The sequence below is a fragment of the Lotus japonicus genome, chromosome 4 (assembly GCF_012489685.1).
Source record: "Lotus japonicus ecotype B-129 chromosome 4, LjGifu_v1.2".
Classification (NCBI taxonomy): Eukaryota; Viridiplantae; Streptophyta; class Magnoliopsida; order Fabales; family Fabaceae; genus Lotus; species Lotus japonicus.
The window spans coordinates 38,093,373-38,094,955 of NC_080044.1; the positions used below are offsets into that span (position 1 = coordinate 38,093,373).

Genomic DNA, 1,583 nt, shown 5'->3' on the forward strand with positions numbered 1-1,583 from the left:
AGGCTAGTCGTCAGATCAGGATGTTACATTGTGGTTTCAGAGCTTTGGTTGAGAAAACCAGAGCTTTGGGTTAGTGGTCCCTAAGGGTTGAATCTGAGAGAGTTGGGTAGAACTTGCTTGTTAAGATGGTTGCTTGACTTATGAGATTGTCTGGAGCGTCATTGCCGTGATGCTCAACCTCTTGAGTCCTTAGGCTTTGAAACTCTTGTTTGAATTGTCTGTAAACTGTGGCTTAGATGATGTTCACGTGCAGGTTGAAGATGCCTCCACGACAAGACCCATCTAATGCTCAGTTGGCTCAAGCCATGTCTCAGCTGGCCCAAGTGGTGGCCCAGCAAGCTATTGCAACTGCCGCCAACAATGCTGCTCAAGCTCAGCGAGAGGCTGAAGTGCATACTCGGAGGGCTCAGCAACAAGCTCGGGAGCTAGCTCAGGCTCAGACTAGGGGGTTGAATGACTTCAAACGCCAGGACCCGCCAAGGTTCAGTGGTGAGTCGGATCCGGAAAAGGCTGACCTTTGGATCCAGGAACTTGAGAAAATCTTTGGAGTGCTGCAGACCCCTGATGACACTAAGTTGGTGCTAGCTACGTACATGCTGCTGGGTGACGCCGAGTACTGGTGGAGGAGCGCCAGGCAGATATTGGAGGCAAGCAACACGGTGGTCACTTGGAATACCTTCAAGAGGGCATTCCTCGACAAATACTTCCCTGAGACTGCAAGGGAAGAGAAAGAAACCCAATTCCTGAAGCTCCACCAAGGAGGCATGTCTGTTGGAGAATATGCCGCCAAGATGGAGGCACTGTCAAAACATTTCCGATTCTTTCAGCTACAGGTGGACGAGCCCTACCTGTGCAACCGTTTTATGATGGGCCTACGTTACGACATTGAGGAAGCTGTTAGGCCTCTGGGCATTCGTCAGTTCCAAGTGCTAGTGGAGAAAGCCCGGGAGGTGGAAGCCATGAAGAACCGTCGGGGGAGCCGACAAGTGAGTGGTGGGCCAATCCGGTCTAATCCACAACCACCGAGGAAAGATGATAGGGGAAGGAAGCCCTTCTCCAAGAAGCCCTACCAACGTCCCCTTGCAAGAGGACACAGTTCAGGACAGCGCTACAGTGGAGTTACAACAAACACGGGGGCACCTACCCCACGCCCCGAAGTCATCTGCTTCAAGTGTCACAAACCGGGACATCTAGCCAACCACTGCGATGATAAGGCTTTCAACTGCTGGAATTGCAACAAGCCTGGACATTTGTCAAGGGATTGCAAGGAACCTAGGGCAGAAACTTCACGCGACATTGACAAGGGAAAGCGCCCTATGGCCACGGGAAGAGTTTATGCACTGTCTGGACAGGAGGCTGCCGGTGGTAAGAACCTCATTCAAGGCACCTGTTTCATAGCTAATGCTCCACTACTTGTCTTATTTGATTCGGGTGCTACCCATTCCTTCATATCTACGGACTGTGCAAGGAAGTTAAAGCTGACTACAACTGACTTGTCTTTTGATCTTGTGGTGTCGACCCCTGGCACCAAGAGTATGGTTACGAGGATAGCCTGTCTAGGGTGTTATGACCTACGAAGATAG

General features: G+C 51.1%; 1 protein-coding gene across 1 annotated transcript; it reads left to right on the plus strand.

Moving 5' to 3' along the window:
* The first annotated feature begins 236 nt into the window (after positions 1-236).
* On the plus strand, positions 237-1,583 carry LOC130712710 (uncharacterized). The gene has a single exon (XM_057562529.1). The coding sequence runs from the start codon at positions 237-239 to the stop codon at positions 1,581-1,583; it is 1,347 nt and encodes a 448-aa protein (XP_057418512.1).